Consider the following 18,127-nt stretch of genomic DNA (forward strand, 5'->3'; position numbering starts at 1 on the left):
CTTCCGGTCCTGCTGCCTCCTGGGAGAAAAGCCTGGGAAGTTGGTGCGCGGCCGGAAAGGTACGGTACGGCGCCCGGCGAGACGCTGCAGCGTGGGCCCTCCTTTGGGACTGGTGATTTTACCGTTTCACCTCGAGGTAACATCAAGATAAAAGTCCATTTTACCCGCTAAAATACTACTACCACAGTTCACTTAACCCTCTAAAATACTTTTGATCGACTTAACCCTTTACGTGTGTAATATCAACTTATGTCAGCCCTATACCGGTTTCACCAAGTAGTTTTAATGATGTAAAATGTTATATTTATTATCATATGGACTATTACATTATATGATCTTTTTCTTTCTCTCAATCCTCTCCATCTATGCAAGGGTTACGATAGTAACTAAGTGTTCATAGATTTACAGAAAAAGATGAGAGAGAACATCAGAGGTGCAGTTGTTGTTGTTCCCCGTACGAAGTTGCACCTCTTTTTGCCTCTTGCTTGTCTCTATCTCAATCCTTTAGACAAATGGACTCATACAAAAACAATAAGCAAAGTTCAATCCTTTTACACCTAATTAGCATATTATATGTAGGACATGTATGTTATGATTAACATGCAAGAGCACGCCAACGGTTGAAAGAGCTGCTTGAAGAAGGATTGAGTGAAGGGGCTACTCATCCTCGTTCCTTGATCCGGCGCTTGTCCTTCTCTTGGTACTCCAACAAATAGAACCTATAGTGGTTTGCATCTTTTTGCTTGTGCTTATCTGGTACATGCACGTGGTGGAAGCCACAACAACAGTTGAGGAGCACAGTATGGTGGTGCAACAACATGGAAGAAGACTATAGTAATGAGCATGGAGCTCCCAACGTGAAAGTAGTTGTTGATAATGAGCATAGAGCTCATGATGCCAGAGAAGAGAGAGATATTGAGTGATGTGGCAATCTGTATGACGATACAACTTTCAACATCATTAAAATAATCACAGTATGGGAATATTCCTTTATTGTACAGTTTAGAAAAATAATTTAAACACACATAACGAGACTGGTATAAGAGGTGATGTGAGATGGTATTATAAACTTAAGGGGATAATTAGACCAAAAGATACTCTATAAGGTTAAGTGGACTTTAGTGATATTTAAGGAGAGTTTTTTTAGAGAGTAAATTGATCTTTTCTTTTCTTTTTTTACTGGTATGGCGAGGCTGGTCGTGGGCGGTCGAATTAATGCATGCATGTGGGACAAGCAATGACGACCAAATTCGTTACTAGCACCAATGATTGGATTAATGGGTGGATCGGCTCCCACGCGAGATCAGATGGCAACACTCACGTGGTTGTGGTGTGGGGGGACGTTGCCTGCGGGCTGGAGGAGAGACGAGCGGAGTGCGGAGAGGTTGCGGATTCCTTCTACTACCAGGATTAGAATATGAGTGGTTTACGTCCGAGACTAGCCAAAAAAGTTGTTTTAGTCTAATCAAGCTGGTGTACGAGCCACCAACTAGAAAATTAGGTGGTGGGCGAAGCAAAGTCTAGCCTAGTTGGCTGCTGGGCTTAGGCATCATTTCACTTGTTAAATCTGACATAGAATGGACAAGTTTAGTCAGGTCTTGCAATGATTCATGGCCCACGAAGAGCACCTCAACGCGGATTATATTGTCGGAGCACGTGCAACTTTCCCCCAAAACAGAATGATTTATATTGACATATAAGCTGAGTATTACATCTCACATTACAAGAATATCTCTTAAAATAACAAAATCATATTGAAACCCAAGGCATAATACAAGAATTCCTTAAGAATGCAATACATTATTTAGTACTTATATATGAGTTTAGGCTTACAGCTATATCATCTTAGACAAGCATGCATGATCTTGTTATATAAGTACTATCTTTTATCGAAAATAATTCTATAAGCACTAAACAAGTATCAATGCCAAATCAAATAACTTGTGTTACAAATGAGCAACTTATCTACTCTATGCGTTAGTTAACTTATACAATCATGCCAAGATAATGAGATATACCAGGTATCAAAATAAATAAATTAGAAGATCTAAATACATTCTTATTCAAACTGTTTGAGTGATATAGTTGTTTAAACTTCCCTCTCAACTAACCAGGTATGACAAATAGAACTCTATTTTTAACTTTGATTTTTTTTTTATAATTCTATTTAACAGTAAATCTGCGTTCAAGGCTATTTTTGTTCCAATACACAAGAACTCCAACCAAAAAACCCTGCAACCCGGGCCGGCCGCGTCCAACCAGGCAACCGTACGCCTGCACGGCTTGCCCTGGCCCTGCAGATCTCCGCGTCTCCCGGACCCGGACTAGCAAACAGTGGGTGAACTCGACACCGGTCGTCGCGTCGCGATGACCGCCGCCGCCGCCTGGTCTCTCTCCGCCGCCGCCGGCCTCCTCCCCGCCTCCCTCTCGCCGAGCACCCTCCTAGCCACCCTTGTACTCCCCTTCCCCCACACCCTGTTCCTCCGTCCCCTCCTGGTCCTCGCCACGACGCTCACGCCATCTCTTCCTACCGTGTGCAGGTGTCCGTCGCGGTGCTGGGCGCCGCCGCCGTCTTCTTCGAGCACATCCGCAAGATCGGGTGCATGCACTCGTAAGTCGCTTCTGTATTCCCGTCTCATCCTTTTCGTTCCGCTCGCGATCTGCGCGTGTTGTTGACTGGTGCGTCGTTCTTGATCTTGGCTGCAGGCTGGAGAGGACCGCCGTTTCGGACGCCTTCTTCGAGGACCCCAACTCGCTCAACAAGGTATTACTGATTGCTCGTGATGAGTTCCTCTCGGTCTGTGACATGATGTCGACGCTAGGTGTTTGTTCATTTGCTTGTGTTAACTGTTCTAGGTTCCCTGCCCGTCGATTTTTGATCCACCTGAGAAGTACATTTCGCTGATAGTTCCTGCCTACAATGAGGAGCATCGACTTCCCGAGGCTCTTACAGAAACACTCAAGTAAGGCTCCCCCTACCCCCCACCCGAATAGGAAGTTCTCCTAATTTCAACAAGATACCAAGCTGACCAATTTCAATAAGAAATCAAATTTACCAAAATCTTGCAATGAAAATAGAAGAACGATAAGACAGACACACATGAGGGCTAACCAGGAGCAAAACAAAACAACCCAGAGCTAATATCCTAGCAACTTTAGGTTGAACTTGAACATAGCTCCTATTACATCCTGAGCTGTCGGACGTCACCCTTGAGAGCTTCTGAAAATTTTACTTGCCACTTGCTAGAGATGCTTGGATACTGCTCGAAGTAGCATGTAAGGCTATGTTATGAACATTTCCTATTATTGTTGTTTAGAATCACAGGGATGCATTTCCTATCATCGTTGCACTGTTTAGTTTGTTATCTTTGAATACCACATCAATCCATACTAGTAGTTGTCCTTGTGCAGCAGTTGCTTTAATCCTAGGGTAATTGTTTTGTTTGTTGTGTTAAGTGCTTTTCTCTCTCTCTCTCTAATAGCTACCTGAAACAACGTTCAGCTGCCGACAAGTCATTTTCTTACGAGGTATGTGGAAAACTGAGCATCGTTAGCATTTGCTTTCCTTTATGTACCTCACAGGCAGAATTTAGAATTTTATTGCAAAATCTTTTATTTCTTGAAGCCTGTATTAATTTATCTAATTTTGGATGTTTCATGTGTTCTTTAATCGATTCCTATTAAGGTCTTGATTGTTGACGATGGGAGTACTGACCGCACCTCTAAAGTTGCCTTCAATTTTGTGAAACAACATAAGATTGACAATGTTAGAGTTCTTCTACTTGGAAGAAATCATGGGAAAGGTGAAGCAGTCAGAAAAGTGAGTGTTGAAACTCCACGAATACCCCACTGGTTTCAAAATAAAAACTAATTTGTGCTTTCCAATTTTTTTGTGAAAGCATTGTCTAATAGGGGATGCTCCATTCGCGTGGTGAACTATTGCTCATGCTTGATGCTGATGGGGCAACTAAAGTGACCGATTTGGAAAAGCTTGAAGCTCAGGTCTGTCATAAGCTTAACCGAACAACATGATTTGAAAAAGTTTGTATGACTGGTTTTGATTATGATGACTGCATCAATTTCTTGAAATGCTCACTCTTTTGCTCTTAGGCTAAGAAAGTTAAGTCCAGTCCAGGAGCATCGGCTAGTTCATCTCAGAAACTGTCTGAGATTGAAATTGTCGTTTTTGGTTCCCGTGCTCATCTGGAGAAGCAGGCTCTTGCGACAGTAAATCTCTTCAATCCCAATTAGCCTCAATGGTTTGGTTTCCTTTCCTAGTATCTCAAGTTCATTGTGTGTTGTTTTCTTCTTTTCCTGGCATACTGCAGAGGAAATGGTACCGAAATTTTCTTATGAAAGGTTTCCACTTCGTAGTTTTGTTGACGGCTGGTCCTGGGATCAGAGATACACAGGTATGCTTTTGCAGCCATATAGATCTTTTAAATAAGGAAAAGTCTATTTTTCGTCCCTCAACTATCGTCGCGGTTTAATTTTCGTCCTCAACTCCAATACCAGAAATCTTTTATCCACCAACATTTAAAACTGTACGGAACTCGTACTTCGACCTGTTTCAGAGTGGTTTTGCACACATGGTATTGCTGACTTGCATCCCGCGTGGCCTGACCATGCTGACTTAGCCTCTCCCACATTAGGGCCCACTTGTCAACCTCCTCTTCTCCCTACTCTCCGTCCAAACAAGGATGGATATGCCGTCTCTCGAGCTCCTCTTACAAGGTGTTCTCCAAGACGGATCCAGCGTTGCGCGACCTTCTCCCGACTGCATCTGGTGTCACCTCCACCAGCGCGCGGTTAGGGCCTCATCAGCTTTGCCTTGGGCTGATGCCACCTCTCCCTGATGCCTTGCCATCTCTTGGCTGGATCCACTGGCAGCGCCATCTCCTACCGTTGTTGGTCGAGTCGATGTGATCGGATTTGCTGCTGACATCACCTCTTCCCGTCGCTAGGCTACTGTACAACGTAGCGAAGGTGGTTGTCGAAGTGGGGGGAGCTGCTTCCTCAAGTCGGCACCTCCTCACCGCGATCCGCCGTGGGCACCTCCTCGACAGCGAAAATGGTCTAGTGGCCGCCTGCGCGCTCCGCGAGCTCCTCCGGGAAATCCATGGAGTTCAGGATTCCGTCACTGCTTGGCAAGCCGCAAGACATCGACGATGCCATGAGCCGCTGTGTGATCCGCAGCCGCATCGCCCTCGCGCGAGACAACACCGTTAAGGACTTGAGGAACCTCTTCATTGCTCTCACCGTGCCGCCGCGCATCTTCACCCTCACCATGCCGACGATTATCCTCCCCAAGCCCGATGACCACCTCGAGCCGACGCTCGTCAACCATTCGATGGAGTGCCTTGTGGACTTGCCGTAGCTGTAGTCTCTACCGTGCACAGATCAAGGGATGGCCACGACGGTGACTTACCTCCTCTTCTCGGCACCATAGTCGTGCGCTAGGAGGGCGAGGCAGATGAGGGCGGCTGCGTCGGCGACTGACTGGCTGGCTTCTTCACGTCCTGTGTCCGCGCACACCGATCCACGGTGGTTTGTCTCAACATGCCGCTGGGTCCCTTCGCGGTGCGTGACACGTCCATGAGCGAGGTGTCGAAGAGGACCAGGAAGGAGGCGGCGTCGAGGAGGGCCACTACATGCGGGTCACGCGCCACGAAGGGACAAGACGTACCTCTTCACCGGCGGCTACCGCGTGCTCTCCTACCTCGATCCCGCCGATCCCAACCACGCGTCGCTCAAGACGCTCCTCTTCTACCTCCTCTTCCACCGTTGCTAGCATGTGATCCCTAAGTTCCGCGACGTGTACGGTGACCTCTTCAGCCTCATGGAGAACGAGCTCGCTAGGGTCGGCAAGGCCAACTTTGGCTGCTACAACGCCGCCACTGCCTTCTCCTTCCTCTGCCAGGCACTCTTGGGCCACGACCACGACGACGGGCCCAAGCTGATCACCAAGTGGGTGCTCTTCTAGCTCAGTTCACTGCTCAACCTCGGCCTGCCCAAACTCATCGAAGACTTCCTGCTTCACTCATTCTGGATCCCACCGGTAGATCCATCCCTGTTTGGACGGAGAGGGAGGAGAAGAAGAAAAGGTTGATAGGTGGGCTCCAATGTGGGAGAGGCTAAGTCAGCATGGTCATGCCACGTAAGATGCAAGTTAACAACGCCATGTGTGCAAAAACACTCTGAAACAGGTCGAGAGACAAGTTCCGTACGTTTTAAATGTTAGGGGACGAAAGATTTTTGGTATTGAAGTTGAGGGACGAAAATTAAACTGTAGCGATGGTTGAGGGACGAAAAAATAGAGTTTTTCCTTTAAATAAACACACGCCTTTCATTTTCATGTACATTTTCTGTCATGACTATGCTGTTTGCTGCGTCATGTGCTTAATTATTACAAATTCCAGTGTGGCTTCAAGATGTTCACACGGGCTGCTGCAAGGAAACTCTTCACAAATATTAGATTGAAGAGGTATCTTTGCCTCTTTTCATCTTTTTCTTTCAAGTACCATAAAACCTCTTGCTAGGCATGAAGATATGATTGATCATTTTTATTCGTCCGTTTTCTTTGCATGGGCAGGTGGTGTTTTGATGTTGAGCTTGTAAACCTGTGCAAGAACCTCAGCATCCCAATGGTAGAAGTATCTGTTAATTGGACTGAAATACCTGGATCCAAAGTGCGCATGACAAGCATCATGCACATGGTATTTGAGCTTCTGCTGATCAAAGTAGGTTATGGACTAGGCATATGGAAAATCTACTCATAGACCTTGACATCCTGTGTTAACAAGTTTCTGCAGCTTAGTTCATCATTGTAGCTTATACAAACTTAGTTCATCACCTGCAAATGCATTTGAAGGAATACTGTCAAATTTTTTTTATATTGGCCCTGTTTGTTTCTGCTTATCAGCATCTTCTGTTTTTCAGAAAAGTTGATAAGCTGAAACAAATGTCAAACTTATTGCTGGTTTATGGTTTTTCTGATAAATTGATTTCTGCTGAAATGAATTAAAAACTGATAAGCTGATCGAGACTAGTTTTTTTGAAAAGCTGGTGTGGTGATAGTCTAAAAATTAAGTTCATAAGGTAACCGTTTTTCTCAGAAGCTATAAGTAGCTTTTTAACAAAAGCCTATAAATTTTAGTTGTACCAAACATGACTATAATCACCTCTATACCTCGCGTATCTTAGATGTTATCATAGAGAGATTGACAGAATAGGTCAAATTGCTGTTCCCGCTTATAAATTCTCTTGTCCTTGTTACTGATTTGTTATACAAGAATTCAAATTCAAAATGTGACTGGCCTTGGTTATCTGGAAAAAAGGGTGACTTGACAGCTTTGGGTCTATGGCTGATTGCAGAACCAAATGTGCTATGCTGATTTGTATACGGCGATGATACTCGACAAGCAACGAATATTCAGGCTCTGTTGTCCTATGGATTTTAAAATGAAACAGTGCGACTCTCACATGAATTTGAATTCTTTTGAAGTTCTAGAGTTCAATTCTCTCAGGAATTCCGTGAAATTCTCACCTTCCAAACGTGCCCTCAATTTTTCGAACTTGTTGAAAAAGATCAGTTTATCTTCGCAGGACTTAGCTTGCGAATGCGCATTGCAGCGTATAAGATAATCCTTGAATTCACGTGAAGATGAATTGGTTGCGCGGTGCGAATGATCAAAACCGCCCTACCCCCGCGTCTGCGCCATGCGCTCGACCAAATGCCGCCGCCGCCGCCGCCGCTTCCACATCTTCTTCAGTCGCATCCGCGCCGCCGCCGCTTCTCCACCGCGCCGGCCTCGCACCATCCGCCGTCCGCGGCGCGCGCAGCGGAGCAGCACTGCCTCCGCCTCCTGGCGCGCTCCTCAACGCCGGACGCCGCCCTCCAGTCCCTCGCCTTCCTCCTCAAGTCCGGCCTCCACAACAACCCGCTCGTCCTCACCAGGCTCTTCGCATCCTCCGCCTCCGCCGCCCCCGCGCTCCTCGAGCCCCTCGTCACCGCACTCCTCGGCCCCTCCGTCCCCATCGACGCTTTCCTCGTCAACACTCTCATCCGCACGCATGCCACCTCCCCGCTCCACTCCGCCCGTCTCCGCGCCGCCGCCTTCTTCCCGCTCATGCTTCGCAGCGCCGTCGCGCCGAACAAGTTCACCTTCCCGTTCCTCCTCAAGGCCTGCGCCGCTCTCCCGGGCTCCCCGGGCGTCGGGCTCCAGGCCCACGCCGCCGCTCTCAAGTTCGGCTTCGCCACCGACCACTACGTCTCCAATACTCTCATACACATGTACTCTTGCTTTGGCGGCGGGTTTCTTGGGGACGCACGGAATGTGTTCGATAGAATGCTGCCCAAGGAGAGCGCGGTTACGTGGAGCGCCATGATCGGCGGGTATGTTCGTGGGGGGCGGTCGAGTGATGCGGTTGGGTTGTTCAGGGAGATGCAGGCCAGTGGGGTGCGGCCGGATGAGGTCACAGTGATTGGGGTTCTGGCAGCGGCTGCAGATTTGGGTGCACTCGAGCTTGCACGGTGGGTTGGGCGGTTTGTGGTGAGGGAGAGGATTGGGAGGTCTGTGACGTTGTCCAATGCGCTGATTGATGCACTCGCCAAGTGTGGGGATGTGGATGGGGCGGTGGCGGTGTTCCAGGGGATGGAGGAGCGGACAGTTGTGTCATGGACTTCGGTGATTGATGCTCTTGCGATGGAGGGTCGTGGGAAGGAGGCTGTGGGGATGTTTGAGGAGATGCAGAATGCAGGCGTGTCGCCTGATGATGTTGCGTTCATTGGGGTGCTCACTGCATGTAGCCATGCTGGAATGGTCGATGAAGGCCGTGCCTACTTTGATTCGATGAAGATGGAGTATGGCATTGAGCCTAAGATTGAGCATTATGGTTGCATGGTTGACATGTTTGGTCGTGCTGGCATGATCGAGCAGGCAATGGAGTTTGTTCGTACAATGCCCATGAAACCTAATCCAATAATATGGCGGACACTTGTTGCTGCGTGCCGTGCTCATGGCAGGCTTGGGCTTGGTGAAAGCATCACCAGGAACCTTCTAAATGAGTACCCGGCTCATGAGGCCAACTATGTCATGCTCTCCAATGTCTATGCGCTGACACAGAGGTGGAAGGAGAAATCAGAAATTAGGAGAGAGATGAGCAAGAGAGGAATCAGGAAGGTACCAGGCTGCAGCCTTGTTGAGCTTGATGGGGAGGTTCATGAGTTCATAGTTGGAGATGAGTCGCACCCGCAGTACAAGGAGATATACATGATGGTTGAGGAGATGGCGAGAGAGCTAAGGCGCATTGGGCACATCTCAGCCACATCAGAGGTCCTGCTTGATCTTGATGAGGAGGACAAGGAGGGTGCGCTTCAGTGGCACAGCGAGAAGCTGGCAATTGCATTTGTGCTACTAAGGACTCCTCCTGGAACACAAGTCCGAGTGGTTAAAAATCTCCGAGTGTGCTCGGATTGTCATGCAGCAATAAAGTGCATTTCACGGGTTTATAACCGGGAGATCATAGTGCGTGATCGCAGCCGCTTCCATCGCTTCAAGGATGGTTCCTGCTCGTGCAATGATTTCTGGTGATGGAATTGTGTTTCACTACTTTATCCTGTTTCTAATGGTGCAGTGAAGAGTGCATTGAACTTCCACACCCAGATGCTGGTAATGATAATGTATGTATTCCTGGCAATCTTCTACGACTCGATAAAGGTTCGTCCATTCATTTACAACACAAAAGCTTTCAGCTGCCAATAAGGCAATGGTTATGATGCTTATTCAATGATACTGGAAACTGCTCTGAAGTATATAATTTCATATACTTCGCTTTGTTTACTAAAAAATCTTACTGATTCGCATTTTCAAGGAGGAACGAGAAAGAATAACTCAGACTACTTATGCCCAACTCCATTTTCCACATCCTCTATTTGAAAACACCAAATTAATCTAAAAAGTTATAAAGAAACTAGAGAAACATTTAAATTAATGCTTGTGATGCCAAAGTTTAAATGAAACCCAATACATTACACATAATCACTCAGTAAAAGGTTCCTAGTTTCAATAGACCATCTAAAAGTACAAATGCTTCACATATTACATCTAATGTGAAAGCTTTATATGTAAACTGGATGCACAACAAGTACAATCAAAATCGCTAAGATACATGACATCATTGGCCAACCTCTCGACCGTCTCTTCATCCCCACCCCCCAAAAAAACTGCTGCCTCTTGGTCAGCATAGGTGTTGGTGGTGCCAAGTACCTTCTTGCATATCCTCCCTGAGGATGTCAGCCCAATGTGCAAGTGATAATGGGTCTTGAATGTCTTGACTATCAGCCATCTCGATGGCCTTGCTGATTTTATACAATGCTATGTCAAGCCTTTTCTCAAGTATATCCATGTCTTTTTTTTTTTATCACGTTTTCATTCATGCAGTGCGCTGATAAATGCTTCTGTGAAGAGTGTGCCTTCTCAGTGTCTTCTCTGATTTTCGCTGGCAGAATTCTAAGTCTTTCCTCAACCATCTCATTCTCCATTTGGTTTTGCTTACTTCTGCCGATGCCTTGAACCTTTAACCATGCATTTTGTCCGTCATTGCCTCCTCATTCTTGCTGGGTGCTGCTAAGTCCATCTCACCCTCCTCGTGACTTGTGGTCACATCCTCATTCATGACAGGGGTAGTATGTCTGTGCACTCCCCTTTGCAGGCCCTCCCAGTATGCTTCAAACAGAGATGATTTCTTCCATTGTTTAGGAGCCTGCTCTTTCAAAGTCAAATTTGCACCGTCTGGAACAAATTTGAGTCGCCTCTGTTATTTTTTGTTTATCATTTCTCTAACTCTACCAAAACCTCCCACTCAACCAATCTTATGAACCTACCTGTATGACTGTATCTACTGATAGATCGAAACCTCTCCAGTGTGCTGTACATTTTCTCCACACCCTCGTTGCTCAAGAACAGACCTTGATAACATTGTGGGTGCACCTTGTCATGCTGGACAATGCGATCCTATGGCTCCCGTTCCTAGCAGGGGTTGTCTTCGGCTTGCTGTTTGAAGCTGGCAATAACCTCATCGCCTTGTGGGGCACCTTCCTTCAGTTTCTCTTGCCACTGGAGCAGCCAAGTGCTTTGGATGCAATGCTTTTCCGAAACCTCTATCCTGTTGTGGATCTTGATGAGCAGCATCTCCAGCCTTTGAGTTATTTGACTGTTGCTTGCTTGTCGAACATTTCCATCACCTAAGAGACCAGCCTTCTTGTTAGCCCTTCGGTCACTGAAGTAGAAATAGAACCAAGTTTCCCCACCATAGCTCAAAGAAGTCATGCAAAGTAATTACAGCCTCAACAGTTTTATTGTTTATATTGGACCTCTTCTCATAAGATTACAGGAGTTGTTTTGAGTGAACCTACTGCATTAGAAAAATTCTGAAGTAATTGAGTTAAAACGGAACAGAACCAGAACTTGCAGGACAACGAAATGGGACAGGTCAGCTGCACATTGTATTATTTGCTGTTTGTGTTGTCTGTTGGCCTGTGTGAAAGGAAATCAGAAGTAGACATGAGCTGTCTTATTGTTGGTATGTCTAGTGCTCTGATGTTTTGTAGAGGCTTGTAGTCCTAGTTACTTTGAACATTTCTATCTTGAATTGCGGAGGTGGACAATTTGTGTATTATATTTTTCTCTCTGCGCCATGTTTATATATATTGATACTCGAGTTTCTTTATAGAATTTTTATCCATATATATACAAGATTTTAGAATCTTACTGCACATATTGACACTTCTATCTTGTATTTTGCAGGATATGCTATTAACCAGTCAAGGCTGGAACTTTCCTGTCATACATAGGTAGATAAAATATTCCTGAGGTATTGCTGTATCTTTCTCCAATGCCAAGTGACAGAGTTTCATTCCATGTGTTCAACTTCAATACCAAGGAACAGAATATCTTAAAGGGGAGCATTTATACAATCTTGACCATTGTGCATGACCAGTGTCAGCTCCATCCCTTGAAGGATTTTCTCCTGCACCAAATTTTTCTGGTGATGGATCCACAAAACAAAATATCGTTGGCAACCAAGCATGGTGCCACAACGCTTTGGCAGACAATCATGTCATGTCTGTCCTTGACTAGTGTGGTGGCAGAGTCGGGATGAGAATGGGGTACAGGAATATGAGCTTGTTATGCCCAAAAAGGGAACATGAGCTTGAGAAAAAGGATATGTTGAATGTACGGCGATCACTGGTCAGAAATAAGATGGAAGCAGAATGTATTTCTACCCATTTGTTTCAAAATATTTAGAAACCAAGTGAATCACACTGTTGTGCATTGAATAGTGGCAAATGTGCTCGCTTCGTCGGAAGAAAAACACACTTGATGGCACCAAATTCCAGATTGGTTGCTTATTGTCGATGCGTTTGGCTTGACATGGGAAGGTGTTAATTAAGCGGACATAATGAAGTCAGCCTGTTGAAACATTCCTAGTCCCCAGCTAAGCTCTCGATGGTATGGACAAAACTGCGAAGCTCGTCTTCTTCAAGGTCTTATTCTGCGGTCTTCTTCCCGGCTTTGGCTCCGACGGTGCCGAGGATGGTGCAGCCTTGTTGCCTTGCTTCCCGGAGGAGGTCATTCCATTGTGCTAGCCACTCCAGGCCATTAACGTCTCTGTTTTCCGCGATCTCAACTGCCATAGTAATCTTGGCCAAGGCTTGTTGGATCCTTCGCACAAGCACTGTCACTTCCTGGAGCTCCCGATCATCTGGTGATGTATCAGACAAGGAAGTATCCATCCTGACAAGAAGCTGCTTCGAGGATGTCAGCAGCACACGATGCAAAGTGTCAAGCCGACGTGGCATAGGAATCGTACGTCTCCTTTTGAGGTTCGGCAAGGTCTGGAGCAATCCGATTAACTCCAATATGTCCTCCGAGGCCTTCTCCAGCACTTCCACCGTGCTGTCCAGCATCTTGATGTCTATGTCGCTAGAGAAGCATCGTGGCAGCAGTGCGAATGTGCCGGGCCATGGTCAATAAGGTCTTCCTTGTGAAGGACATAATAGCATTGGGTGCACTAGCGCTGCTGTGCTGGTCGTCGCCGCTCCCATGAGATGCGGTTTCATCGACGCGCTGTTGGAAGCTGAGAAGCACCTCGTCGCCATGGGAGGCAGCCTCCTTGAGCTTCTCCTGCCACTGGAGCAGCATGGGGCACCCGATGGCATGCTTCTCGGACACCTCGATCGTGCTGCGGATCCTGATCAGCAGCAGCTCCAGCCGCTGCAGCTTTGTCTGCTGCGGCTGTCTGCCTGTTGATGTTGTCGACGAACTTGGCCACCGCCCTGTCTGCAACTATGGCAGTCACCGCAGATGCGATTGAACCAACCACTTCTGCCATGGCTAGTGAATACAAGGTACGTTACTGATTAGGCCCTGTCGATAAGAGAAATATATAGGCTGTGTGTATAGTTGGTTTCGCTGTAATGTCGACTGGCACTAAGATAGGATCATAGAGGCAGGCCGTGCATCGTTTCTGGATATAACAATGCATTGGCTAAGATCATCCTCATTGTGTAGATGTACAGCATATGGACTTGGTTTTCATCGTTATTTGCACTTTACTGGCTATCGGATCTTGTTATTCCAGGACGATGGTCGAGGAGGAGGTTATTTCTCCACACTATGTTTCAGAAATATTTAGAGAACTGAGGGGATCACTCTGTTGCGGTCTTTCAGGTTGAACAACACTACAGCAGCGGCAGAGATACATGCTCACTTCGTCGGAAGAAAGGCTGACTTTCTGGACATATTCCAGCCTGGTTGCTTGTTGTCGATGCATTTGGCTTGACAAGGGAAAAGAAATTAGTTAGGCGGAGGGAATGAAGCCAGCCGGTTGAAACATTCCAAGTCCCCGGATAAGCTCTCGATGGTATGCACAAAGATGCGAAGCTCGTCTGGTCCAAGATCACATTCCGTCTCCTTGCCAGCTTAGGCTTCGACGGTGTTGAGGACAACGGAGCCTTGTAGCCTTGCTTCCCGGATGACGTCAACCAAATTTGCAAGCCATTCCAGGCCTTCGACGTATCGGGATTCCGTGATCTCAACTGCGAATCTGCGATCATGATCTTGGACAAGGTTTATGCGATAGAACCAACCACTTCTTTTGCCATCACTAGCTAGCGGAAACAAGGTGAGTGAAAGTTTAGGTGAATTCACCGTAAAAATTGATAGACATTACAATTACGCATCATTTTGGTATGGCGGATGCTAAAAAAACAGGCGTCTGTTTTTTTTATAAAAAAAAACATGCGAAGGTTGTGAATTTTTGATGGGTGTCCAACAGCTTACAATCATCTTCAACCTCCACTCATAGTCTTGCTCACGCTACAGCTTCATCGCCATAGCTCGCCCCGCTCTCCACCCGTCTCTGACGGCACTCCTGTTGCCGGATCCATTGACACCGAATGGCATCGTTGCCCCCTCCCCCACCTTGCCACCCTATCCCCACATATGCCTCTTTCGTCGGGTTGTTCTGCTTCTTTGTACATCCCTTAAGCTTGGGAAGCACACTGGCGATCCTGAAAACCCTCTTCCTGAATGTTAAACCTCACCGGTCACCGTTGCTTATCAACGCTTCTGAATTTTAAGCATCTGAAATTTAGAAAGCGTGTTTTGGTATACACAACAAAAACCAAGCTGCTGAAATTTTCTTCCTCCTCTCAGGAGAGAAACAAAGCTGCAGAAATACTCCACCTCGTTGGCCAAGCTCTCGACGCTCTTCACGAAACTGTGAAGCTCGTCTGCTTGATCACACAGCGCTGCTGCCCCTTCGCCACCTTTGTATCCGACGGAGCATCTAGCCTTGATGGTGCCGTGGACGTCGGCGCCTCGCTGCGCAGCTTGCCTGAGGACAGCGGCCTGTGCTAGGCATGGCCTGCGCTTCAGGTTCCGGCCGTTTGCCATGGCGGTGGCCGTGCCGATTTTATCCAGTGTGGATGGTATACTGATCGGGCATCCGCCATCGCCGAGACGGAGCCGAGAGACCGGAGACGCGACCCTAAACACACCGCGCCGCCCAGGCGGGCGAGCCCTGATTAACTAGCAATGGCAATGCAGCACGCGGCGCCGCGGGGCGCACGGACTGTGCCAGCGCGGCTGGGCCAGGCACGTTCTACGGCATCCTCCCTCGCCGCGCCCCGGAGGGAAATCATGCGCCCGATGCCGCCATCGCACGCGCCATGGCGACCGGGGCTAGACGGTCGGAGTTCAGGTCTCTCTCTAGTCTCCCCCGTGCGATGAAATTTCACATTTCCCTGTTCTGAGCAAATCAGGTGACCATCCAATCTCACTCTCACAGTATGGCTGGCCTTCCAGCTCCAGGAGCGTTGTGAAAAAAGGCCGAAAGGCACAAGCCGCACAGCCCATATGAGTTGGCCCAACGTAAGAAGCAGGTGTCGCTGTCAACGTAGGCAGGCCTAGTGCCCTGCGCCGCCGGGATGGCCGAAGCGCCACAACACGCAGATGGGCGACTTCGAGAAGGCTACAACTTTTTTTTAACCCCACTCCAACACGCGGAGGCACTCGCATATTCACGTTATCATACGTACATATAATCTATTTCGTAAAGTTTTTTTATGTAAATTTTCTGCAAAAAATAATTTTTTAAAAGAAGTGATTCTTTAAGATAAATTTATTAAAATAATGATTCTGTGAGGTAAATGAACTAGTGGAAGCTGATTTTTTTTTCTTTCAGTTTTTAACATCTAATTTATTTTAGAGAATTACTTTCACGGAATCATTTTGGGAGTTGAAAATTATAAATTGTTGTTTGATAGAGCTTCTTTTGACTTCATTCTATGAACTGATCTAACATGTCTGCCAAATAAGACCATACTCATACAACGCATACTAAATATCGAATATATAGAACTTAGAGATTAATAAATTTATTATATATATCTTGCTATCGATAGTTATATCATTTATTATTAAAAGAAAATTATGTCATGATAAAACACAAAAAAGATCAAACATGGGATTTGATTCTTGCCGTGCGCCCGGCGGTCACACACTGCCGTGCCCGGTATTCATGAGCACCATTCCACATTTTGTATAGGCACATCCAGTTTGAGTCCATGCCACCTAGACGAGGAAGGAAATCAGTAACGTGGTAATCGTGCATGCCAGAATACTACTATCCTGAAACCCATCGAATCCTTGAAAAAAAACGTCGGTAGATGCTCCGATCGACGCGCAGGTCAAAGAGCGCACCCACACGACACGTTGATGATCGAATCGGAGGGAGAAAAAGTCACAGGCTGAGATGTTGAACGTCCGATCAGACCAGTAGATTCCAAACCGGCCAGATTTGTCAGAGGGGGTCTGGTCTGTACCTGGCGGAAACAACAGCGCGGAACACACAAACGCGGACACGAACGACGCACGAGCATCGAGCAGCGCCGAGAGCGACGGGTCTCGGCGAGACCCCTGCCGTTTCGGATGGACGTCGTGACCGCTTCATCGCGAATCCATCCAAATCCGGGTGAAAATACAAATAGAATTTTGTGGCAACGCCTCTCGGATGAAGCCAAGTCGATAGAGGTTGGAGCTTTCGTTCTGCACCATAGGTCTTCAACGAAGGTCGCGTCGTGGGAAAGCGCCGTTAAAAAAATACAAATAGCATCCGGCTTCACATGCTGAACAGAACACGGAAAGTCCCACTGCGGCTGCTGCGAAGACGAAACGATTTTTTCGAAGGGAAGAACGAAGCACAAGTCAAAGAAGACACGCCTGAAGTTGGCATCAGTTCGGGGTTGGTTTTGGAAACCTTAAGAGGCAAGCAAAAAAATTGACGGATCCGCCGGTCAAATCCGACGAAAAATGGGCGGATTTTGCATGGCGCGGTGGGAGGCCTTTGAAAGCTTCTCCTGGTTGACTTTTGGAGCTGGAGTGCTCTGACTGACTGACTGATCTGCCTGGATTAAATTCAGCTCGTTGTTACTCGTAGTAGTGATACAGCTGTACTGACAACAAGTCTGAACTGTGAGGATGCATCATGCCTGCTTGGTGGAAGAGGTTTGCCTGCTTCTTCTAGAAGGAAGGTATATCTTATTCGGACTGTTCAATTGTATTAAGATTTATATTAGAAATATAGATAAAAAATATAGCGAGAGAATCATAGGTTATAAGTGTACGTGGAGTTGCACTTCCTTTAGTTTTGTGGTCAGGTCGATGCTTCCAAGGACTCGGCATCGGCGATAAGCCAACCTGTGTATTGGTAATTGCTTTTGCCACCTCGTACTATATGGTTCGACTTCCATCCATGCATGAACTTAATTATCTTCTTGGAAGGGAGTTTGGTCAAATATTTCTTCCTGTTTACCGTAACTATGCTAACTCACAGTTTCATATTGTGGAGTTAGGATTTTGAAATTGATATTATCAAACATACCTTCACCTTATTATATTTTTCATTTTTTATAATATATATTATCTCTGTTTTTAAATACATACGTATCATTTAGAGATACGTCCAATCAAATTTTAGAAATTTTACTACTGATACAAACAAGAATATTAATTAAAAGTTATTACAGAAAATGGTATTAGTAGATTTGTTATGAAAAATACTTTCAAATGATTATATTTTCAATTACAAATACTTAGATAAACAACCTTCAAAGGCATGCACCAGAGACAATGTCACTGTCCAAAATAGAAAATAAAAAAGAACAGAGGTGGCAGTTGGAGAAAATAATTGCTAAAGGGTGTGGTGACCTCTGAAATTTCAAAAATAAAAATCTAAAGGTACTACTGGACTTGCACGATTTCAACGACCATCAATTGATTTTCCTAGTCATAAAACACCAAATGATTATTGCAATAATGAGTACTTTCTCCATTTCACAATATTTGTCCATAGCTCACCATATGCACTGATCATGGAAGTATTAGATCTAAGGAGAAAAAAAGAGAGAAATGATCATCCAAACCCCTATTAAATAGCATGATATAACCGTTTTATCTTTCAAAACATTTAATTAGAGGTAGAGAATGAAAACAGTGGAAATATTACAATGATTATACTCTTGATTTCCTCAATGGACAAGTAATTCTGAAATGTATTCCTC

At 46.1% G+C, this 18,127-nt stretch overlaps 1 protein-coding gene and 1 pseudogene across 1 annotated transcript; both read left to right on the forward strand.

The window, feature by feature from the left end:
• Positions 1-2,242: 2,242 nt before the first annotated feature.
• LOC133915130 (uncharacterized) lies at positions 2,243-6,874 on the forward strand. The gene is made up of 11 exons (XM_062358157.1): positions 2,243-2,454; positions 2,541-2,611; positions 2,707-2,764; positions 2,857-2,963; positions 3,483-3,528; positions 3,686-3,820; positions 3,913-4,002; positions 4,111-4,227; positions 4,329-4,412; positions 6,420-6,484; positions 6,593-6,874. The coding sequence occupies exons 1-11, from the start codon at positions 2,368-2,370 to the stop codon at positions 6,777-6,779; spliced, it is 1,047 nt and encodes a 348-aa protein (XP_062214141.1). The 5' UTR covers positions 2,243-2,367; the 3' UTR covers positions 6,780-6,874.
• A 132-nt stretch (positions 6,875-7,006) lies between these two features.
• On the forward strand, positions 7,007-14,267 carry LOC133915129 (pentatricopeptide repeat-containing protein At4g21065-like; annotated as a pseudogene).
• The last annotated feature ends 3,860 nt before the right edge of the window (positions 14,268-18,127 follow it).

Source organism: Phragmites australis, chromosome 4 (genome assembly GCF_958298935.1).
Source record: "Phragmites australis chromosome 4, lpPhrAust1.1, whole genome shotgun sequence".
In the NCBI taxonomy this organism is placed as follows: domain Eukaryota; kingdom Viridiplantae; phylum Streptophyta; class Magnoliopsida; order Poales; family Poaceae; genus Phragmites; species Phragmites australis.

Coding starts and splice junctions, on each gene's coding strand:
- LOC133915130 (XM_062358157.1), top strand. CDS start 2,368: ATGACCGCCGCCGCCGCCTGGTCTCTCTCCGCCGCCGCCGGCCTCCTC. Junction 4,003..4,110: donor TGGAAAAGCTTGAAGCTCAG/GTCTGTCATAAG, acceptor TTTTGCTCTTAG/GCTAAGAAAGTTAAGTCCAG. Junction 4,413..6,419: donor CTGGGATCAGAGATACACAG/GTATGCTTTTGC, acceptor TACAAATTCCAG/TGTGGCTTCAAGATGTTCAC.